The sequence below is a fragment of the Scardinius erythrophthalmus genome (genome assembly GCF_964197995.2).
Source record: "Scardinius erythrophthalmus genome assembly, chromosome: 10".
NCBI classification, from domain to species: Eukaryota; Metazoa; Chordata; class Actinopteri; order Cypriniformes; family Leuciscidae; genus Scardinius; species Scardinius erythrophthalmus.
The window spans coordinates 14,585,072-14,607,806 of record NC_138230.1 but is presented as its reverse complement, the minus strand read 5'-3'; the positions used below and the strand labels follow the sequence as shown (position 1 = coordinate 14,607,806).

The 22,735-nt window shown below is 40.0% G+C and overlaps 3 protein-coding genes across 5 annotated transcripts in view; all 3 read right to left on the bottom strand.

Moving 5' to 3' along the window:
- Positions 1-1,727, bottom strand: part of kmt2ba (lysine (K)-specific methyltransferase 2Ba) — a 30,082-nt gene extending 28,355 nt beyond the window's left edge. The window contains exon 1 of the mRNA XM_081376129.1: positions 1,373-1,727. Within this exon, the coding sequence (XP_081232255.1) occupies positions 1,373-1,663 (291 nt within the window). The 5' untranslated portion in view covers positions 1,664-1,727. The remainder of the gene's footprint in view (positions 1-1,372) is intronic.
- Positions 1,728-3,394: 1,667 nt separating this feature from the next.
- Positions 3,395-11,798, bottom strand: LOC308697291 (uncharacterized protein). Of its 3 annotated transcripts, none has more exons than XM_081376472.1 (7): positions 11,743-11,798; positions 10,860-10,950; positions 10,419-10,759; positions 8,379-9,929; positions 7,101-7,292; positions 6,812-6,986; positions 3,395-4,139 (listed from the first exon to the last, which is right to left on the bottom strand). In XM_081376472.1, exons 1-7 carry the CDS (start codon positions 11,774-11,776, stop codon positions 3,899-3,901), a joined length of 2,625 nt encoding a protein of 874 aa, XP_081232598.1. In that variant the 5' UTR covers positions 11,777-11,798; the 3' UTR covers positions 3,395-3,898. The 3 variants fall into 3 exon arrangements, 2 of the variants coding, with proteins under 2 accessions (XP_081232598.1, XP_081232597.1); XR_014030926.1 differs by having other exon boundaries at positions 3,579-4,139; positions 6,376-6,986; XM_081376471.1 differs by having other exon boundaries at positions 3,580-4,139; positions 6,791-6,986.
- A 6,986-nt stretch (positions 11,799-18,784) lies between these two features.
- Positions 18,785-22,735, bottom strand: part of ndufv1 (NADH:ubiquinone oxidoreductase core subunit V1) — a 9,443-nt gene continuing 5,492 nt past the window's right edge. The window contains exons 5-11 of the mRNA XM_081377576.1: positions 22,528-22,711; positions 20,591-20,780; positions 20,289-20,501; positions 20,024-20,190; positions 19,595-19,676; positions 19,351-19,496; positions 18,785-19,264 (exon numbers count right to left, since the gene is read on the bottom strand). Coding sequence (XP_081233702.1) covers positions 19,187-19,264; positions 19,351-19,496; positions 19,595-19,676; positions 20,024-20,190; positions 20,289-20,501; positions 20,591-20,780; positions 22,528-22,711 — 1,060 coding nt within the window. The 3' untranslated portion in view covers positions 18,785-19,186. The remainder of the gene's footprint in view (positions 19,265-19,350; positions 19,497-19,594; positions 19,677-20,023; positions 20,191-20,288; positions 20,502-20,590; positions 20,781-22,527; positions 22,712-22,735) is intronic.

The window sequence follows — 22,735 nt, the reverse complement described above, 5'->3', positions numbered from 1 at the left end:
GGTCCCGTTTGAATTGTGCCATGAATGTGAACATATGTTGTCTATGAATTTTTTATATAATTTTTCATGTTACGAGTTTGACAGTACATTGTACGATTCTTTGGCTAGCAGTTGTGGAAAAGACATAACGAGAAAGACTACATCGCCTATGTGACGTCACCCCATGACACATTTCCCTCCACTTGTCAAATCACGGTGCTAATGCTGCGATAATCTATGGAGACAGATCGAGATGCCTGTGTGTTTTGTACTCAAATGTCACCATTCAAACCAAATGGGCTGTTCTTTCTTCAGAAACGCGTCGAAAGCAGCGAAGAGTTGTAGTCCACAAAGTGCTCTCACACAAAGTCTAACCGTATCAAACTTCTACCCGCTAGCATTCTTCACACGAAAAATTATATTAAAAATTCACAGACAACATATGTTCACATTCATGGCAAAGTTCAAACGGGACCAGAAAATTATTTTTTCTCACATTCACTTGCATTGACGATTTTTCAATCTGAGGGTCCAGTGGGGTTAGCGGAAGGGGCGGGACTTACCAGCTCTATAATAAACAACCCAAGAACTAAGGTCACATTAGAGCTCTCTCAATCATCATGATATTACATTGCAAAGAAAACTGCAGAGCTTTGATCATAAAACAGTCATTTAACTAAATAATCACCATACTAATATATTATTATTAGGAGAAACAGAATGTCAACTAACATTTATGCATTTTTGTAGCAGTCTGCTATACCCGAAGCAATTAACTTGTATAACATATATATGTATATATATGTGTGTATATATGTGTGTATATATATATATATATATATATATATATATATATATATATATATATATATATATATATATTGCATGGTTGTAAAAAAAAAATATTTCTACTCATCCAATGGCGATTCCTGACAGAATACATCATTAGTTACTATACCTTATTTCTGATGCACACCACGCCTACTTGGCATTGACATAAATAGCTAATATTAACTATTCAGACAGACAGGCCCGTCAGCAACACTGACATTAAGTCTTAAAGCTGATGACTGTACACAAACTCCCTCATAACTAATTAGCGGACACCACACCTTCACTGACCCACGCACAATCCCCGTAGCCACGGCAACACCGTCAGCCACAGTTAAACACCCGCCATGTGAACGCCACAGCCCGGCAAAAGCCCACCATATGACGGGCGTCCCTTTAAGTACTTTTCAGCTCTGTAATCTGTAAAGCTCACGACCGTGCAACTGTAATCAGGTGGATGCAGCTCTGCAGGAACTGACATCAGCCACTCAGCGACATGCTGTTGATGCACTTGCTGTGAATTATTATTAGCGCTGTCGGTATTACTAGGCGAATCGCTCACCTCATCGCTCCCGCTCGTGCAGAATCCCGCCTCGCGCTGGAGCCTGTGTTTCTCCGCCAGCCCAAGCAAACACGACAGTGACGGATCCTCTCTCAGTGTAGCTCCAACGTCGACGGGCCTCGGCCCTTTTCTGTCTTCATCCCTTACCCGACCGATATGAGAGCGTTTCTCCGTCCTCAACAGGCTCCGAGACGCCCATGGCCGACCTGGAAAACGGCAGCGAACGGTGGCGGAGGTGTTTATGGTTGCTGCAACAGCCGAGGCTGGTAATCCGCCTCCTGCTGCCGCCATTATTACATACCACAACAACAACTACGGCGCTTGAGCTCTCGAGAGGAACAAGATGGAAAGGCGCGAGATAGCGGAGGAAACGAACGGCATTATGGGAGATGAAGTGTTTCTCTTTTTTTGGCCGTTTGCCGTTGAATATAATGAAGCGTCATTCTGTAAACACTTCATACATAATATATATTCAAAAGTTTAATCGTATAAAGCGGTTTATTGAAATTTAAAAAAATCTGAAATACATAAAAAGTTTGCATGTGTGCTTTATATCATATTTGATACATTAAATATATGACTTTAATACAGTAGCCTATTATATATAGTGAGAATATGGATCTCACACTCGTGGAGGGAAAAACACCTGCTTTTTTTTCAGAGGCCTAAACTGAGCAAATGCAATATGTAATTTGATGCACTTGCTGTTGTTTATATGGCCAAAAATTTTAATAAAATTCTGATATATTGTAATGTAAATTAATGAGATCATTATAACAGTATAGCAAGACAACTTAAATAAAATGCATAAATATTAGTCACCCTATATGTCCCAATAGCATAAGATATATAAATGCTTTTGGTTTTTTAAAGGCCTGTAGTTTTAATTGTGGGGGACAAAACATAATAATCATATTTGATACTTACTTTTAACATGATTTTTCTAAAAATGACATACGCCTATGGACAATTAGGCAAACCTAAGTAGTAAATGTTTATCTTGAAATATTACTTACAATAGCTATAAAAGTTATTTTGCAGCAGAGTTGGTCAGTTAGAGCTCTTAGAAATTAAAGTATCAAATATGATGCCTATTGTATCATATTTGATACTTTAATTTCTAAGTGTTCTAAATGATCAACTTTGTTGCAAAACCTGTTGCACACAATCTACTACATGCCTTCTGTTCTCTTAGTAAAAGGCATACAAACTTCACATTGTGGTACGTGTCTTTCTGCTGTGAAATCTTTATTGATTTTATTGATTTTTATTAAGTAAACGTAAGAATGACTTTTATAGCTATTGTAAGTCATTAATATGTGAATGTGAATCATTTAAAGCCTAATGCATTATTATGTCATGTGCACTAGCAGAACGTTTTGGGTTGGGGAAAAGTAAAATCTTAACAATATTTAATGAATATACACACAAATTGATACTACACCTAGGCAACTCTCTCGCTCTCTCTCGGATGCTCCCGTTAGAGGTCGCCATTGTGTAAACATCCGCAGTTATCTGGCCACTTCTAAGCATAGACTGCTTCTAAGGTAACTAAGTTACAGCTGTTACTACCATAGACGGTAACTACCAATCACTATTTCAACAAAAGCAAATTTTTTCTCAAATAAATACATATATACATTAATAAAAATTATCAATCACGATAATTTATACTTTATATTTAATATTTATATTTTTCCCAGAAGCCTTTGCGAAATGTGTCGTCAGAGCCTCGTTGGCGCAGTAGGTAGCGCGTCAGTCTCATAATCTGAAGGTCGTGAGTTCGATCCTCACACGGGGCAGGACTATGTTTTAACTTCTATAAGTAAATTAGAAGTCTACTCAAAAGTGATGCGGGTGATATATGACTCGTGGAGAAATCTGATTCTGTGAGAGGTTTGATTTTAAGAAAATATTAGATAAATAATCAAAAACAAATATATATATGGACAATATTGCATTGATAACTACAGCAGAATGTATGATCTTTTGAGCACAGCATAAGTTTCTTTTCTTTTTTTTGACTAAACTTTAATGTTTTTTATGGCTTATTAATGGAAGGGTTTATAATGAGGATCCAATTGCAATAAATAATCAACTTTAAGCATAAAAAAAAAATCCCTAAAAAACTATTATGAAGAAATTCATGCTCCATTGCTCATGTAAAAGTGTTGAGTAATGTTTACAAACGAGTTCAGGTCCATTGTCATGTGATGAATGATTTTATTGCAGCACAGTAATTATATTTAGGCATCAAAATCACAAAAATAGTTCAAATGAAATGAAATTAAAATTAAAGGAGCAATGTAGCCGAATGTGCATTGGTGATCCCACCCTTCAGAACTTCTTCCTCCCTGAACTCAGCTTTCCATTCAGCATTACCAGTAACCATAATACCACCGATGAGTTGACGTTATCCTCTGTTTATTGCACTTTCTGCACCAGATATACCGTCGTACAAAACAACTTGCAACTTGCTGGTGGTGGTGCATCAGTCTTTTTGTGTAGAAGGTGTTAAAACCACCATCATTTGTTTTGACAGAGAAGGACCAGAAAGCAAGAGGCTTTTTCTTGAGTTGTGTTGTTGTTTTCCATCACAGTGTCTGGAGGCAAGTTTGAAAAGAGGGGCTTGTCATCACAATAAATCTCCATACTATCCTCTTCTTTTATGGAAACAGCCTTCTCTGGATCTGTCATTTCATTCGCCAGTGAGGATGTGTTGGGTGCAAAGAGATCCTCCACCTGAAACTGGGAATCTCTGCTTATCCTGGAAAAGATTGAATGATGCATATTAATATTTTTAAAGAGTACACTTGACATACCACCAAAACGTTGTGGAAAGCTTAAAGGTCCCATGACATGAAATTTTCACTTTCTGGGGTTTTTTAACATTAATATGACTTCCCCTAGCCTGTATATGGTCCCCAAGTTTCTAGAAATTTTAATCGGTGTAAATCGAGCTTTTGCTATCTTTCTCTGCCTTTGAGAAAATGGACGTTCAACCGGGCTGATCTTGAATCTCCTCCTTATGACGTTATAAGGAGGAATGTTACCTCCCCTGTCTCTGCTTTGCCCGCCCAGAGAATATTTTCCGCCCATGAGAAAATGAGCTAGGAAGGAAGTAGGAACGCGCGCGCGATTTTAGTTTGTCCACGAGAGATATAATGGCTTTTGAGCGAGCGAAGCACGATAATTGCTCAATAATTGGATGTACAAATGAACACCGAGGGGTTAATACAGAGCTGGGCTTGCTGAACGTCTGAAACTAAAGTCTGGATCAGTACCAACTCTCTTTGGCTCAGCTAACGTTACACAACTCGGACAAGTAAGTCAACTAATAATACAAGTTGTTGCTTTACTGTTTATGGTTACCTAGCTTGTTACACGTAGAATGTGGCTGTAACATTAGCTATGCAGTTACTTGCGCTAATGTAAAGTTAGATAGCATCAAGTATGTGTGTGAATACACACACTGTAACGCGAGTGTTGTACACTTCTTTGTTATTTGGATAGCGTTTTCCTGTTGGTTATACGGCGTGCGCGATATCCGCATTTCAAGATCGCAGAGCTTGATGTAATTGTAATAAGATAAATTACAGACTGTAACGAGGTATGATGTTGTGGGAAGAAGGAGGCGGGAACCGGCGAACACTTAAACATTTTAATAACCAAATAAACAAATACAAAATGAAAGTAAAAGCCAGCAGCCCCTCACGGACGACTGCTGGCAACACCAAACAGAAAACAAAACACAACATCAAATAAAATCAGGCCTGTCCTCTCTCGCTCTTCACTGTCGTCGCTCCTCCTTTATGCTTCCGCTCCTCCGTGAGAGATGCGAGACCGGTGCGTCGCGCAGGTGTCGCTCATTTGCAATCACGCCACCGGCCTCGTGCCGTCCTCCCACGGCCCTCGACCTCGTCCTGCTCGCCACATACCCCCATCGCCCCTCGCAGGCCGGGGGGTACCACCGAGGCTGCGCCTACTCCCCCCCCCCCCTCCCGTGGGGGGACCGATCACGGCGGCTGCGGTACCTGGGGGTATGGACAGACGAGGCGAGAGAAAAGGAGACGGAAGCATGAGGAGCGACAGAGACGAGAGAGGGGAGAGAGGAGAAACAAACAAAAAAAAAAAAATTCTTGATCCGGTTCCCGGACACACTGCCGCTCGGTCCTCAACCAGCTGAGAGTCACTCGCGGTGCCATGCGATGGCACTGGACATCCGTTGGGGGACGGCTCGACGCTCCTCCGCCTCCTGGCGGACGGCGATGGCTCCTCCGATCGAGGGCAGCTGGCAGCGAGCCTCCCGTCCCCTGCTCCGCCCCCATCATGGCCGACGGCAACAGGCTCCGGCCCACGGCGAACGGGAGCGACTCCTCCGCTCCCTCGCGGATGGCAGCCATCCCTCCTCGACCCAGGAGGACGGCAGCGAGCTCTCCGTCCCACCAGATCTTCTTTCGATCCAGCACCATCGCCTCGGGCAGCAATCGGCGGCAGACGCTCCCTCGTGCTGCCCGACCTCCTCAGCACCGCGATACCTCCCAGCAGCGAGGGCTCTCCGACAGCGTGTCCCTCCTTCCTCCCGGGTTTCGGCACCAATGTAACGAGGTATGATGTTGTGGGAAGAAGGAGGCGGGAACCGGCGAACACTTAAACATTTTAATAACCAAATAAACAAATACAAAATGAAAGTAAAAGCCAGCAGCCCCTCACGGACGACTGCTGGCAACACCAAACAGAAAACAAAACACAACATCAAATAAAATCAGGCCTGTCCTCTCTCGCTCTTCACTGTCGTCGCTCCTCCTTTATGCTTCCGCTCCTCCGTGAGAGATGCGAGACCGGTGCGTCGCGCAGGTGTCGCTCATTTGCAATCACGCCACCGGCCTGGTGGCCACATAGACGTTACAGATCTCCCGTGAAAAGGCTGTTAGGTTAGCGTTAGCTACATGATAATAACTAAACCATCCGAATAAAGTCCAGACATAATATTTTAAACTAACCATTCGGAAACGTCCTGCTGGAGCCGCTGAGTTGCAACTTCTTCATCCGTTGCTTCTCCATCTGGATCAGATTCTGGGTCAAACTGAAATGCTTGAACGACTGCGTGTCTCCGTGCCATTGCAATATATCCAATGTAAACATGCATGGTCTACCGTTGCCGCAGATGGTCAAGGCCACACCCACCCTCCACCTTACACCGCCTTTCTCCTTCCTCATTAGTATTAAAGCTACAGACACCGAAACGGCCCGTCTGAAGGAAGCTCATTCTGGGACTGGCTTGTAGTGGCTATAATTCTGCACTGAGACTGAATTTTTGGAAAGAGATTTCAGATACAGTACTAGGGACCACTAAGGCCTATATTAAAGCCTACAAAAAGTAGCATGTCATGGGACCTTTAAGTATATTATGCACACATTGATGGAGAATCTTCTAACAGAGATGGAGCGGACTGCTGTGTGATCGTCCAATCCCAGACGTCCTCTTCTTTGGAACAGCTCTCACTTCTGGCCACTTGGACGTCAGTGATTTCCATCTGTCTAATGATAAAATTGCTGTCCTGGAACGCATTGCCATTCTGCCGGTACAGGTACTCCAACCCAATCAGTTCACCTAAAACACAAGGAAGTTGAAAATAAATGAATTGGCCACCAACGAAAAAAGGAACACATACAATCACGTTTTAAGCATGTTTTATTAATTGTCTAGAATTAGTATGTAACTTACCAGTGTATTTACTTGAACTACTAGTAGACAGAACCTTCTTTTGAAACACCTCCTCTTCAAGCTGGTTGACAGCATGCTGAAGAAAAGATGAGGTTGCCTTCAGGCTCTCAGAGGTAACAGCAGTAGCTTCATTCCACCTTGCCAATGCATCCAACAAGTAGATTTGGAAAAATGTAGAACAAGTTGGCACCCCTGAAATAAAATACATACAGGTTAGTCTCTTCAATTTCATTATATTTTGCACAGCATATGAATGTTTCAAACTATGTTTGCACATTTTCTGTATTGTGAATGCACTTGATCTACTGTGCAAATAGTGTACATTGTTCATTGTGTAATGGAACGTAAAATTAAGTGTGCTGAGTGCCGACAAGCATTGCAGTGGAAATGAGTTGCCCAATAATTTGCATTAAGATAAATGAATGTCTAAATAAAATGTCATTATGAATGGAAAAAACAAACACTGATGAGATTTTACAACAGAATTTGAGTGCCAGAATCTATTTTTATTTATTTATTTGGTTGTTTTATGTCAGAATCTAGGGCGATTGTCATGGCAAGAATGGGTTAAATTAGTTAAAAACGATGGAAAAAGATAGAAAGTATAAAAAGGACAGTGATGTTAATTCAGCCAGCGCACATACCTGTATTTTCTTCCTGTTTTCGGTCGAAGTCCACAGTAGTCGATTGTCGAGTTCACGCGCATAGATTTTGTTACCTATGATCACGCGCGTGAACTCGACAATCGATTACTATGGACTTCGACCGAAAACAGGATGTAAATACAGGTATGTGCGCTGGCTGAATTAACATCACTTTTATTAATATCTTTCACATCTACTGCAGTCAGATTCACCCGTGTTCACTCTGAAGGAATCACTCACATGGCTGGGCACTTGTAATGACACATCAAGGATGTTAAGAGGCTAAAAGCTGGTTTAAAACTTGCCCCATTGAAATCAACAGGGTGCAAATTTTAAAAGGAGGATAACATGGTGTAGGCAACACCGATTTTTGTAGTTGTTCTGTATACTGACAGCACTCCAAATTTACAAAAAAATTAGCTCAATGTTAAAATTGACCGGAGTTCTCCTTTAAAGGCATGATATTGTGTGAAAAAAGTAGAAATATTTTGAGCAACAAAACAGCTACCATTCAAGGGGTTGAAGATCAACCAAAACAGATGCCATATACAACTTTTGCTGGATCAGCTTGTTACAATAATGTGTTGCATTTTCAAATCAATCTCCATATTTTTTACTTCAATACTGTTTTTACCTGGAATGAGCTGGTTCAGATGCTGGTGGAAGGATTCAACAGAGGTGGAACCTCTGACACATTTGTAGGTTGGCAGAATGTGGCCTCCCACCACCAGTGTCCCAGTCTGCTCGTAAAGTTGTACACCAAAAGGATCCACTATACACGGCACATGTTTCTTCTGCAAATCCCATATTTCAGCCATTATATTGGAACTAAAGAGTGGCACTCCCGACGAATCCCATCCCAACTTGCCATCATAGAGCTGAATGAGCGTTGTGATGCGTTCTTCGATGTCCCTTGCATTGCGCGTGGTTCGCCTACAGTGGAGGGCTAGCTCGCTTTTGCTGAGGTGATGCATTAGATCATCATCAGAAGGCTGCAGGATATCGAACTTGAGCATGGTACGTTTCGCCTCCTTCAGCTGCTTCAAGTCCTCCTCATCCCATTCGAAAATACAATGGCTTAGGCGGTCCATGAAGGTCGCGTATATCTGATGCGACTCTGATGTGCAGCCTGCAGCAATCCGCCCCATGAATTCCGCGATATCCAACCTGACCTCCATGTCCTTCCACTCTATGAACATTGTCCTAAGAAAGTTGGACTCGCAGCAGTCTCTGTTGACGTACAGAATCTCAGGAGGAGCCACAGCGGCTTCCTTGTACCTATGTATGACACCTGAGATCATCGCTTCAAGATCGGACTCTTTGTTTTCTGTAAGCACCGACATAATAACCTGCCCTTGTTCGTTGGCAACACTGGTCGCCCATGTTCTTGAGAAGTTCCTGAGAAACTTCTTGGTGGAACCCATCTTTAGCACGCGGCCAAACTGTGAGGTTATGCTGGTCTTTATCTCATTCATTCGGTGAAGTACATCCAGAGCAAACACTTGCCTCAACCAACAGTGTTTAGGAAGAGGAAGCATGGCAGGTGGACTTTGAAACGTCACAGGATGGGCAAAGCCTTTGCAATCAGTCAGATACTGTACAGTCTTTTTCAGCCATTCCTCAGTGTGATGTTCCTCAAGTTTCTTCTGGATTTGGCTGATGCTGGTCCCCAGACATCTCTGACGGTTAAGGCGAACGACCATCATGTCGCATGCCGCCTGTGATGCAAGAATGCAAGGGAACTGAACTCTATGTCCAATATCAAGCTGTGACACTATATCGTGACTCCAGCTAATCACTTCCCGCTTGCATTTTCCACAAACCAGACACTCAGATGCCATGAAGTATGACCTTTCTACGTCGACTACCTGTCTGAGCTCCTGGTGCAGACCTTTTGACGTGAGCTCTTCCTTCACGCAGTCTGAACGTGGACAGGTAAGCTCGACGTTCCACAGCTTTCGTGGCATCCAGAGAAACAATGCATGACCAAAGTAGCGTCCCATCTCTGGCTCCTCGGTTAAGGTAAGAGGCGGGAATGGCGGGTACCACCACAATCTATCTATCCTAGCATAGTCCATTTCAGGCTGCTTTTCTGGAGACCACCTAAACAGGGCCTTTGACACCCAAGTGTGATTGGCAGGGGGCAAAGTGCGAATCCAGCCCAGAGGAAGACAAATTCTTTTACCTGAAACAATAAATGAGATTAACTATAGGCAAATTCAGTTGGAAGTGAGCATCCCAATGCCTTTCTCACTCCAAAGGGCAGAGCTCTTGAGGTGGGGCCTTTGGAGGGAGGAGGGCACATGAGTGTCATTATGAAGCCTTTTGCAGCCAAAAGGAGTTTAAAAGACAACATGAATTATTCTATACATTAGTCAAAGGGTTAGTTCACCCAAAAATGAAAATTCTGTCATTAATTACCGACCCTCATGTCGTCCCAAACCCGTAAGACTTTCGCTAATCTTCGGAACACAAATAAGGATTTTTTAAATGAAATCTGAGAGCTCTCTGTCCCTCCATAGACTTCCACACAACTACCACTTTGGCGCTTCAAAAAGTTCATTAATACATTTTAAAACATAGGAGAAATGGCAAACTTATGTGTTGAACATGAGCCAGTCCATGTTCGTTAATTTCGCAACTCGACCATGGGGCTCAGGCTCTGAAATCTTACCAATTATGTCACTCTGCGAGTAGTAAACGGTATCTTCTTTGTCAGGCCACTGGAAGGCATTCTTGTTTCCATGTTGAACCATACAGTTCACCTTTTGGGGGGGACTTGGAATTGGGGAAATATAACCATGAGCAGGAGAAAGATGAACTGGGCTAAAGGACACATCAAGTTCTTCAGGTGATGGGAGAGTAATATCCAAAATGGCTGCCAGATCCTTCTTCTTCTTCCTGTTCCTTGCCTTTGTCGTCTTCCATTCCTCACGAAGCTTTTCTCTCTTATGTTTTGGGAGGCTGGTTATATTTTGTGGTTGAATTTCTCCTTTAGCTTTCTTTTCTTGATATCTGTTGATGGAACAGAGACAGCTGTTACATGTTTTCTATACAAGTGAACGTCTTAGAGAATGTTTCACCAACTCAATTTCCCTATTATAAACTTATTTACTTTCTCCTTCTCTCCCTCAGGATCTCCTCGTGCCTGGCTTCATCCTGTGCTAACCTTTCCCGGTACCTCCTTGTCCTTTCTTTGCTCATGCCTAAAAATTGACAAAAATCACTTTTTATTTTTTTTTTATTTGCAAGGACAGTGCATAATAACATAACAGCTCAACTGTAAAATATGCCAGAGTTAGCCAAAAGGCTAGTTTTCATCTGTAGTCCTAGGCCAGATGTACAGTAGGCACCCTGGAAATAAGTAATAGGTAAAACAAGTTGATTATCACAGCGCAAAATACAATAAACATTACATTTGCTGCAGCAGCGGGAATAAGACAGCAAAACAAACATGCAACAAAATTTAAAAACAATGATCAGTGACCGTTAACATACACATACAACAAACAAATGAAGACATATATATTTATGTTTAATATATGTATAATATAGGTATATTATGTATAATGAATACAGATATACATTTATGTTTAATATATGTATAATATAGGTATATTATAATATTTACAATATTTGTTTAATATATATATAGAGAGAGAGAGACCGAGATATATTTATATTTATGTTTAATACTGCAAACATAACAGACGAGAATCTAGCTAGACATCTGACTTAATTATGTCACACTACAGGACGGGCTGTCACACCACAGGACTCTTTCACCTTTGCAGCCATTTTGAGTCATTGCTACAAGACTGACCTTGGGCATTACAGTAACTGAATAAGTTGTTTTAAACCTGAATATGATTCTTTTTTTTTTTTTCTTTTTTTTCTCGAACTAGATCAGTCACACCACAGGACTATCAAAAATGGACACTTTCATGGTCTGACAGAAATGATGAAATTGATCAAATTAATAAGAGAATAACACTCACCTTTTAACCTCCTTAGCACATCGGGCTCTGACATCGTCCAAACATTTGGGGGACTTCCTGGTAAGGAGCTTGACTAAAGGACCCCTATGGCTGTCCATGTAACTGCCAGTACAAAAATCTAATATCCTATGTCACACTGCAGGACAGCATTTGTGTTTCAAAACTAAATGTACTGTAAATATTTAGTACTTTTTAGCATTTTTTTTTTTTTTTTTTTTTTTTAAATAAAATAAAACAACAGTGGTACTGGTATCTCATAACAACAAGTACAGCAATTTTTGTAAGACATTCAAATGCATACAAATGCTTAGAAACAAAGACATAAATAAAAGGAAATTATAAACCAAATTTAGAAAGACATAGTCACTGGGTACCCTCAAGAAAGTTCCAGAGGGAGGACCAAATGCGCCAGAACACCTCGGATCTTTGATGTAAATCATAAGTTAGTTTTTCCAGTGGTAAAAGTGTTGCCGCCTGACTCAGCCACATATTAATTGAAGGTATCTGAGCAGTTGACCATAATAATAGTATACATTTTTTGGCTAAATATATACAAAAATTCAATACACATTCTTTATCACGATCAAGACACAGTTCCACTGTACAATTCAGAAGATATACTTTTGGTGACAAAACAAAAGTCTTTCCAATTATTTTTTGAGTAATTTTGTGGATCTCTTTCCAGTACATTTTGATTTTGTCGCAGTCCCAAAATACATGCATCACTGTGCCAATGTCTACCTTACATTTAAAACATAGCTGAGAACAATTGGGAAATATTCTGTGGAGGCGAACTGGGGTTAGATAAATCCTGTGAATACATTTATAATTTTGTTCATGAACCAAAATTGAATTACTTTTGGGATAGATATTTGAGCAGACAGATAGCCACTCCTCATCACTAAAAATAGACCCCAAGTCCTTTTCCCATATCACCCTTAAAGAGTCAAAGGTTGAAAGACCAATATTTGACAACAATGTATATAATTCAGAGATCTTTTTTTTAAGTGTACATGAAGACAAAAGCAGTTTTTCTATTTCAGTAAGATCAAATTGTATATTACCTTCTTTTAACTGTAACTCCAAAAAATGTCGAATTTGAAGGAATTTATAAAAATCTTTACTGGGGAGACTAAATTCCTGTCTTAGCTCCTGAAATGATCTTATTTGGCCGTCGTCAAATAAGTGACCCAATTCCGACACTCCTCTTGACCTCCAAGTCAAAAGGCCAATATTCTGTATGGGAGTGGGAAAATCGGGATTGAGCGAAATTGGAGACTTAAGAGACAACTTATTTGGGATGGATAAATATTTCTTAACATCCCTCCACACCAAAAGAGTATTTGTTACCGTAAAAATACTAGACAGATGTTGATTTTTTTGTACATTATGAATAAATGGTAGGGAGCATAACAGCCTGGGAAAGCATCTTGTGGATTCAATCCCAACCCAGCGTGAATCAAATCTGTAAATAAACCAACTTAACATGTGCTTAATTTGTGCAGCCCAAAAGTATAATTGTAAATTGGGTAGCGAAACCCCACCCAATTCCTTTGGTTTCATCAAAAGCGAAAGTTTAAGTCTGGGTTTCTTGTGATTCCAAATATACCTTGAAATTGAAGAGTTAATCCTCTTAAAAAAGTTTGTATTTAGGTAGCATGGCAGATTCTGGAATAGGAAGTTTAATCTCGGAAGAATGTTCATTCGTATAACATTGATCCTGCCAAAAAAAGAATTTGGAAGGATCGACCAATCTGATAAATTCTGATTAATTTTTGTAATTAAAGGGGGATAATTGGCTTTAAAGAGGTCTTCCAAATTGGGAGTAATATTAATTCCTAAATACTGAAATCCAGAAAGTGCAAGATGAAAGGGTGATTTTGAAATGGCTTCAGAGGGAGCATGCATATACAAAGCTTGAGATTTGTCCAGATTAATCTTGTACCCTGAAAAGTTACTTTTTAGCATTTTTAAAACTTAAGTTAATTAAGTAAATACATACAAAATAATGCCAAGGCATTTATTAGCTGCTCCAAACATATCTGCTTTATTTTACTAATATTTACATTTGATGAGTCATCAATGTTACAGTCACACCGCAGGACATTTTGCTATTCACTTTGAAATATGAACACCACCAAATACATTTTACATCCCTAAATCATAATATTGAAATAAAATGATGTTCTATGCCCCACTGGCATGTGTTGTTTTAGTTGAGAAATGCAGTTCAGTAAACATTCACACTTAATTACAGAAAAAAACATGCGTCACGTCATCTGCCCATATGTGTGTATACCACTTAAGTATGCTTAAATTCTCCCCATGTGGGCCCTGTTGAAAACTTTTTCTTCGTCGAAGCAAGAGACCAGGAGACGTTGGGGATCACGTTCAAACAAAGTTATTCTTTATTGAGGACTTCGCTGTACGCGGCTGCAGTTCTTCCCAAATCATTCTAACTAACATACTTCACATGGTTTCTTTATAGGCCTTTCAGTGGGCTGTCTTTAAAGGTGCTAAACATACACACAGCCTTAGAGGTAACCACTAAATCTAATCATCTAAAGACAATAGAGGTAATTGCCCCCAACTGACTTCCCCAAATGTTATAAACACAAATGGTCCCGAGAACTAAGACTAGGTAACATTCACACACAGTCCAACTCTTAGTTGGAAGATCAAAGGCTAACAAAACCCCTGACTATTACAATGTTTAGACAGCTGACTTAAAGCTGACTTCTGATCAGTAAATTGATGCCATCATGTTAACCTTGAATGCCCAATACAGTGTAATTCACCTTAGTTTTTCATGTGATGTTATGTAAGGAAGTAAGATCAGCAGATCTTAAACATATTCTTAAATTTGGATTCTTCAGTCCCCCGTTTGAGAGTTCTTAAAAACTCACAAAATACAAATTTAAACACATAAAGTTAATTCTTGTAACTGGTGTAAGTTACAGGCACATCGCATATGTTCATTCTTGTAACTTGTGTAAGTTACAGGCACATATAACTTGCTCTGTGTTGTTCATCTGTAATTGACATGTTGACACAGAAACAAACATGCACTTAGGATCCGTGAAATCTTACGGGTCTGCTGGACGTGAGTCATTTGTTGGTTGACACACTTGATACTAACAGGTTTCCGAACCATGAAAAGTTATCTTCAGTCATATTAACCAGGTGCAGCACTCAGATAATGGTGCAGGCTTGTAGTCTTGATCATATCGATGGATGACTGAAGGTTCTTTTTCTCTGCGTTGTGTATTTTTTTCTTTTGTGATTGGCTCGTTCAGCAGTGGGTGTAGTTGTCTTCTTGAGGTTGTGGCTTCATATGCAGGTGAGACGTCGTTGCATATGGATTTTTGGAACAGCCATCAAGTGTTTATCTGCACAGAGGAAGAAAGAAAACAAAAGACGACAGAGCAGTATTTGTCCAAACACTAGGGTTGTAGCAGTATTTGTTTAAATACTAGGGTTGTAGCGTCTGCTGCAGTTGTTTCATTCTTTCCCTATTTCTTAATTTATTTGACACCTATGGACCAGTGAGGTAAGGATGGACTAAATGGGGAAAGGCCTATGAGGTTGTCTTCACCCTGGATTGGCCCCTGACGCCTGTTGCGTCAGTTCTTTCCAGGGCCCTCACTGAACCGTGTCCTATTCTGTCCCTGTTGTGTGCACACTGTACAGTGTGTGAGAAAATTGGCACATCTCCATTCTCCAGTGAAACATCAGTCTTAATAGACATCATATAGAGCATGGAGGTCTGATTGTGGTGTTCTGCAGTGTAACATTTATGGCTGTGAGTTTTCTGAATGTCCCCCAAACAAAGGCTGTGACAGTCACTTTCCTTTTGTTCTATTAAACAAAAAAAATAAGTCTTTCATCTTTGTTGTAAGTTACTGGGGAGATTAAGCAATCACAGCCCAAATTGTTAACACCTCAAAAAGCTTACCCACGAGTCCAGTGACGAGGGGAGGGGTTGCTTCAAAGTAGCAAACAAATGTAGTAAGAGCTGCATAACATTGTTAACTTGTCTTAAGTTATTTTTATTTTTTCGACATTCTTTTCCAAAATGTCCGTGCTTGCCACAGTAAGAACAACTGGCTTCTCTAGGACTTTTGCGTTTCTTTGGCTTCTCTGAGTTAACCTTAAAGGATGCTGCTGCAATTTTTACTCTTGCCTTGACATCAAAGTCTCTTTCCCACATAGCTAAACTGTCCAAGTTGTCTTGCAGGGTTCTATTTGACCATGTAAGATCTAAGAAAGGCAATGCATTTCTATGTTCTGACAAAAGACCATCGGACCATGCACGAACTAGAGGACCATTATGACCTAACACTTTCTCTGGAGTGTCGGCAATTCCGCTGTAAGCGGCAGCGGTCTGACAGAATCGTTCTGTGTACTCACAAACAGTTTCATCCTTCTTCTGTACACAATTAGTGAGCTTTGACCAGTCCACTTTCGGTCCAACAATGTTCTTTAACACTTTAACAACTTCCTCTCTCAATTCATCTTTACTGGCCTGTTGCAGTTCAGAATTATTTACAGCACTTTCAAAATCATTGAATTCTGACTCAGTCAAGATCTGTGATATTAGCTGGGTGACTTCAGCTAGAGTCATATCATAGAGCCGCATTTTGCTGATCAATGCTCTTCTAAACTTAGAAAAATTTCTTTGCACTGATGGCAAACTTTCAGCAATTCTCTCAATCTCTTTAGGACCTAAAGATGTTTTGATTGCTTGTGGCTGCAATATGGGGGTTGCACATGGAACTGTATCAACACCTTTTCCCTGAGGCTTTTGTCTAGCTACGCACACTTCAACTACATTTACATCTGCATTGACATTGTCCTCTATACTATCAAAAGACTGTAAATCAGGATAGCTTTCATCTGACTGTTGGTCTTTTAAATCACATTTGGTTGAGGCTTTGTTATGGCCCACCTTTGTCTTGAGACAGGACATGTGAGTCTGCAATTGTTTGTTCTGATCGTTTAACGTAGCAATACAACGAGCTTGTTCTTGTGCAATGGATAAGCTAAATTCTCGGTAACAACAGATAATAGCTTTCATATCGTTCTTGCGAATACTTGCTCCTAGTACTTTCTTACAATCTTCAATTGACCAAACTTTGACTGCATCAATGCCAAATTTCTTTGTTAAATTCAATCTGACTTCCTCAGTCACGATTGAGTCCATGCATTCTCCTAACAAGGACTTAAACTCATTGTCTGTCCATAACGGGCTAGCTAATCCACCTTTCTCTGTCGTGGGTATCAGCCTAGCATTCCTTTTAACCATTTTGTGACTTCCTTTGTTACTTAATCACAAAACACTAAAAAAACTTCTCTCTACTGTCTTGCAAACAGAGGGTACAATCTTATTAGCACATGAGGCTAATCTAATTCTAAAGCTAATTCTCTAGCTTACAGATAGGTCTTCTCTAGCAAGAGCATACACACAATATTAACATGTAACTGTTAATCTTCCCTGTCAACAACAGAGGATCAATTTCATCTCTAAAAGAAAACTTTTTAGAGGCTTATCTTTAACTAACCAAACTCTACAGCTGTTTGTTAACTACTTCTCTGAACGGCGCAGAGGAAAACATTTGTACTGGTCTGCATTGGTTCTTTTAATGGAGTGAAACTCACCGAGTCTTTCATTTGTAGAGAAAGATTCCGTCTGGCAAAATTCAGTCTTTGAGATTTTTTTGGAGCTTGAAGTTTCAAGATGCAGTCTGGGACTCAGTCACCTTTGTTGAGATCTTTGAGCTTGAAGTTTTCAAGGTTCGGTCTGGAAAGTTCATTCTTTGTTGAGTTTCAGTTTCTCCATCCGGGTCGCGGCAGCAAATTGTTGAAAACTTTTTCTTCGTCGAAGCAAGAGACCAGGAGACGTTGGGGATCACGTTCAAACAAAGTTATTCTTTATTGAGGACTTCGCTGTACGCGGCTGCAGTTCTTCCCAAATCATTCTAACTAACATACTTCACATGGTTTCTTTATAGGCCTTTCAGTGGGCTGTCTTTAAAGGTGCTAAACATACACACAGCCTTAGAGGTAACCACTAAATCTAATCATCTAAAGACAATAGAGGTAATTGCCCCCAACTGACTTCCCCAAATGTTATAAACACAAATGGTCCCGAGAACTAAGACTAGGTAACATTCACACACAGTCCAACTCTTAGTTGGAAGATCAAAGGCTAACAAAACCCCTGACTATTACAATGTTTAGACAGCTGACTTAAAGCTGACTTCTGATCAGTAAATTGATGCCATCATGTTAACCTTGAATGCCCAATACAGTGTAATTCACCTTAGTTTTTCATGTGATGTTATGTAAGGAAGTAAGATCAGCAGATCTTAAACATATTCTTAAATTTGGATTCTTCAGCCCCCATTAAAAAAGGGGGACCTGAAGCAGCACGGACGGAACAACAGAGCGAAGTTTGGGGGAAAAGATGAACTAATAAATTATTTTTTAAATCATTCATTTACAGATATATCCCAACCCGACCATAACTTACAGCTGCAGGATTGAGCAACACAGCGTTTGGAAACCCACTGAACTGAGGCTACTTGTCGATAAAAACAATCGTGACAACACGGCACAAATGTAAAATCGAGGATGTCCAAAAGCTGAAGAGTGTCTCTGATTTTTCTGTGCATTGAGATTTTTAGAGACTTTTTAAAGTCTATTAATTTCAAGAATTTCAATAAAAATCCTTTATTGCAATCTTACTAAAAATGATTTTAGAAATTCGAATTAAAAACAATCTGTTGTAATTTTGAACTGGAAAAGTCATATAAATGTATTAGTAAATTAGAACACTAAAGATATAAAGCAAGACTATATATAAAGAATGATTACATTATTTTCACAATGGGATTAAACATAATGAGAAAACTGATCTTTATATTCCCTTTCCCCTTTTATTTCTTTTTTTGAATACCAAGAAGCACTAAGACTTACTTTCGTCCAAATATTGCGTCCACCTAACTCAATCTCTGTTCATGACCAATCCAAAAAAACACTGTTATAAGTTTTAGGCTCTTTATTTCCACGAAGAAGTGTTTATACAGTGCAAGATTTTCTTATCAAGAAAACAGCCTTAACATCATAGTAGGATTTAACATAATTTCATCAACCATTTACTCACTACATGTTATTGTAAATGAGTGATGTTATCTGCTCAAACAGTTTCCACTCTATAATGTGTCATAAGTCATCCAAAATCACGAGTATGCTGTTGAGTCCATCACCATAATGGGATAGGCCCCGCTAAAACTATTCAAAGATTTATCTTCAATCCCACTGATATATGTAATAGAAACAAAAGATGGATGCCAGCAGTTCACACATCAGTGAGAGAGAGAAAATGTAGGTTTTGCTTAAATAAGTGATAGGATGAGTGAGAACGGACACAGATATGGGGCCTTCAAGCGCGCGCCTGCTGTTTCTGTTTGAAGTCTGCGATTCTGTTCTCCATTAAAGGGCGGAAGTGACGGATCAATCCCTAAGAACAACAAAATATAAAGAAACAGATTAATCATGGAGATCTATTTATCTATTTACATTTAAAAAAAAATACTCTGGCTTTACCTGAACTGGCCATGCGGCTCCATCTCCCAAAGCACAGATGGTGTGGCCTTCAATCTGCTTGCTGATCTCCCAGATCATGTCAATCTCTGCTGACTTTGCATCGCCTTTCACAAAGCGCCACATCATCTTATTCATCCAGTCCACTCCTGAGAGGCACAGAAAAGACAGACTAGTAAATATTCACTGTAATAAAACATTGTACAGGTAAAAAACGAAAAATGTGCATTCACATTAATGATCATACCCTCTCTGCAAGGGGTGCACTGCCCACAGCTCTCATGCTTGTAGAATTCAATCAAGCGGGCAATAGCTCGAATAACATCAGTCTGTGAAGGGGTAAAACTTATTTTTAATTATAAAAAGTAGAGATGCACCGAAACTAAATTCCTCCGCCAGTATGGAAATGACATCTGCCAATGCTGATAGTTTGAAGGTAATGTCTAGAGCTTTTATGCTGTGTGATTTAAAGTATCTTACACTGCTGAATGCTTAAGCTACTGACAGTACAATGACAGATCATTCAAAAAATAAGGTATCTAGCCTATTGTGTTTCCTATCGCAAAAAATGCTAATAGGAATTTGCAGTGAAGAAAAGAGGAGAAAATAAAGTTTCAAAGTTGTCCGTGTCCACAGAAACAAAAAACCATGTGTGTTATTTAACAACCGGACTCACTGATTTATCCATGACAATAAGTGCTGCTGTGCCGAGACCGGTCTGAGCCTGAACGAGGGCATCAAAATCCATGAGAACGGTGTCGCACACATTACGTGGGATAAGTGGTGTGGAAGAACCACCCGGAATAACACACAGGAGATTATCCCAACCACCCCGGACGCCGCCTGCAGGGATCGGATGAATTATGGGTCAATAATCCTCAGGAGCGGACATGATTCGACAATGAACAAAAATGTCTGTGTACAGATAGTATGAGATGTACCTGCATGCCTTTCAATGAGCTCTTTCAGGGGAATGGACATCTCTTCTTCCACCGTGCAGGGGTTGTTGACATGGCCCGAAATGTTGAAGAGCTTTGTGCCAGAGTTTCTCTCTCGGCCGAAACTCAGAAACCACGTGCCACCACGACGGCAGATGGTCGGTGCCACAGCTACTGTCTCAACGTTGGCAACGGTTGTTGGACAGCCAAACACGCCTGCAACAAGACCGTGTTACATTTATAACTGGTCATATAGCATGACATTTCTCTCAGGTCATGTATATTAAAAAAAAATTTTGACTTACCCACATCAGCAGGGAAAGGGGGTTTCAGACGAGGTTTTCCCTGTTTTCCCTCGATGGACTCGATCAGAGCCGTCTCCTCTCCGCAGATGTACGCTCCCGCACCACGCATCACAAACACGTCAAAGTCAAACCCTGAGCCGCACGAGTTCCTGCCAATCAGCCCTGCTGCATAAGCCTCATTAATGGCCACCTGAGTGAAACCACACATAACACACAAGGTCAATAAATCACTTCCTTCAACTACGTGTAGTGCATTTTATCACATTTACTCAAATGAACCCCTTTGCACAGGAGATTTGACTCACAATTCATTTTGATAACGTTTGACAACGCTAATACGCAAATAAAACAGCACATACAGATATTAAGTAATAATCTACATTTTTAAATACACCATTTTTTATCAATACTATTCTTAACTGAACTTAAAGTAGATTTAATATTAATATTAATGTTATATTTATAAACTAATTATAAAATAGATAGTGTAATATTAATAATATACACTACCTTTCAAAAGTTTGGGGTCGGTAAGATTTTCTAAGATTGATAAATATTATTTTTGTAATATTTAAAGGGGTCATATAATGGTACATGCACTTTTACAAGTTGATTGTACTGAAATGTCTGTTGGCATAAAATGATAAAAATCCATCCAGTGTTTTTTTTTTTTTAATCTTCTATGTTCTCCCCTCTCTCAAATCAAGCCGTTCGATTTTGTGACGTCACAAAATCGACGCCCCTCCCACGATTGTTGATTGACAGCAGCGTTTCAACACAGACGCGCCCTTGTGAGCGAGCTGTCAATCATAGTCCGCGCGGACCGGCGCGGTCATTGTTGATACGCTGGAGCACTGTCTATGAGCAGAAAGGAGTCTAGGCGATTGTGGTGTTCTGTTCTTGGGTGTAATAACAAACACAGCAGTCATTTTGATGTTCCTAAATCCGTACAGCTGAAGACGCAGTGGCTGAGTTTGTTTTCGAAGGGAATATTTCCCCAGATCAACGTCAATGCTTTCATGTTTGCGCGAATCATTTCACACACCAGAATGCTTTAAAAACGAGGGTCAGAAACGTTATAAAGCTGGTTATTTGCTAAGAAGCTGCTCCTGAAAAAAGGATCGGTACCAACTATTCATGTTCCTGCTGCAGCTCCAGAAGAACTGAAGTGAGTAACGTTTTACTAACCTTTATATTAATATTTATATTAATCTTTGCAAATCGCTTGCTGCACGCTTCACGATGAATGCGGCTGTGTACACTCAGGGTACATTACGGCATGTTTTCTATGTACAACGTTCTCAATATAATTCATAATCCCACGTTTATAATGAACAACGCGTTATGGTTATTGTGTTATTGTGTTACAAACGTTGTAGGCACAGAACAGAGGTGGTGAGCAAAGCTCATTATCATTTAAAGACACATGCACTCAAACGGCGTGCTGAAAACAGAGCTGTTTTTGACCAGGTAAAATTAGTGTTTTCTTACAATACTAATGAGAATTTTTAATTAAAGTATATTACAAACTTTTAATTTAGACCCTAAAGAATCATATTAGCTTGTACAAAAATGGCATTAAATGACCCCTTTAAAAGAAACCTCTTATACTCACCAAGGCTGCATTTATTTGATCAAAATAAAGTAAAAACAGAAATACTGTGAAATATTATTACAATAAAAACAAATATTTTAAACTATTGTTTTAATTAATCTATTTGAATATATTTATAAAAGAAATTTATTCCTGTGATCAAAGCTGAATTTTCAGCATCATTACTCCAGTCTTCCGCGTCACATGATCCTCCAGAAATCATTCTAACATGCCGATTTGCTGCTCAAGAAATATTTTTGGGTACTGAGCTTAGCAATCACAGTTTTTTCCCCCTTTGTCTCTTTCAAAAATGAGTGATATAACACAGATATTTGTTTTTCACCTGCAGGTTGGACGACTCATTGTAGAACTCTCCACGGATGTAGATGTATGCAGCACGCGCTCCCATGGCTCGGCCGGCGACCAGACAGCCCTCGATCAGCTTATGGGGATCATTACGCATGATCTCTCTGTCCTTACAGGTACCGGGCTCTCCTTCATCAGCGTTCACCACCAGATATTTAGGCCTGAGCGGAAAAAAGAGAATGACC